At 23.0% G+C, this 848-nt stretch overlaps 1 protein-coding gene across 1 annotated transcript; it reads left to right on the top strand.

The window, feature by feature from the left end:
* On the top strand, window positions 1–149 carry PVX_046690 (Pvstp1, truncated, putative; the record flags this gene model as incomplete). Its single annotated transcript, XM_001612280.1, has 1 exon — window positions 1–149. A coding segment is annotated over one exon (149 nt), but the record flags the coding sequence as incomplete, so codon positions are not given.
* Window positions 150–848: the final 699 nt, after the last annotated feature.

Genomic DNA, 848 nt, shown 5'->3' with positions numbered 1-848 from the left:
AATGCATAAACGACGATGATGATACATGTATATTAGCTAACAAAAATGAGCTGGATAAATCAGAACTAATGTTAGAAAACGACACTTCACTATTTAATGAGGATATAAATAAGATCCACAAGGATAACGTACAAATGGAATCCACATAGGATAACAGCGAATCAGATTTCTTAAATGTTTCGACAAATAATGAGCAAAAATTCGAAGAAGAATATAAGCAAAACATTAATGTAATTTAGAAAAAACCAATTGAACAATTTATTACATATTGCTCTAAACTAAATATATAATTCATGTAATGAAACACAAAAAGGTAAGAAAAAAATACACAAAGAACCTAAAACAGTTGATATTGATATTATATTATTATCACAAAAAATGCACATGTGCAATTAGTAAAACATTTATTTTGTAAAATACTTAGAAATAATTCAAACTACATTTAAAAGGAAACGATAAAATGCGCTTCTAACTTCAGAATGAGAAAAATTAATATAAAAATGTATATGTATGTAGTGGTAAAAAGGATACTCGGGAAATAATATGAACATACAGAAGACAAACTTACCCACATTAATATAAATGTAATGTATGCAATAAATGTAAAGGTCTGCTAAAAAGGAATTATAATATATTTTAAATAGCAAATGAATAAAACATAGATTAAATTAATTTTTACTGCAAAAAAAAGAAAAAATATTTCATAAATATATAATATACACAGAACAATTCATTTTAAAGATTTAGAAAAATCGATTAAACAATTACAGCTTTATAAATTCATTATTTCTTATTAAAATTTGTATAAATAAAGACAGAATATCGTTTCTTTTTAAATTAATTATATA

The sequence above is a fragment of the Plasmodium vivax genome, genomic scaffold, assembly GCF_000002415.2.
Source record: "Plasmodium vivax scf_4832 genomic scaffold, whole genome shotgun sequence".
Taxonomy (NCBI): domain Eukaryota; phylum Apicomplexa; class Aconoidasida; order Haemosporida; family Plasmodiidae; genus Plasmodium; species Plasmodium vivax.
Note: the sequence above shows the minus strand (reverse complement) of the source record. Positions and strands in the feature narration are given on the sequence as shown.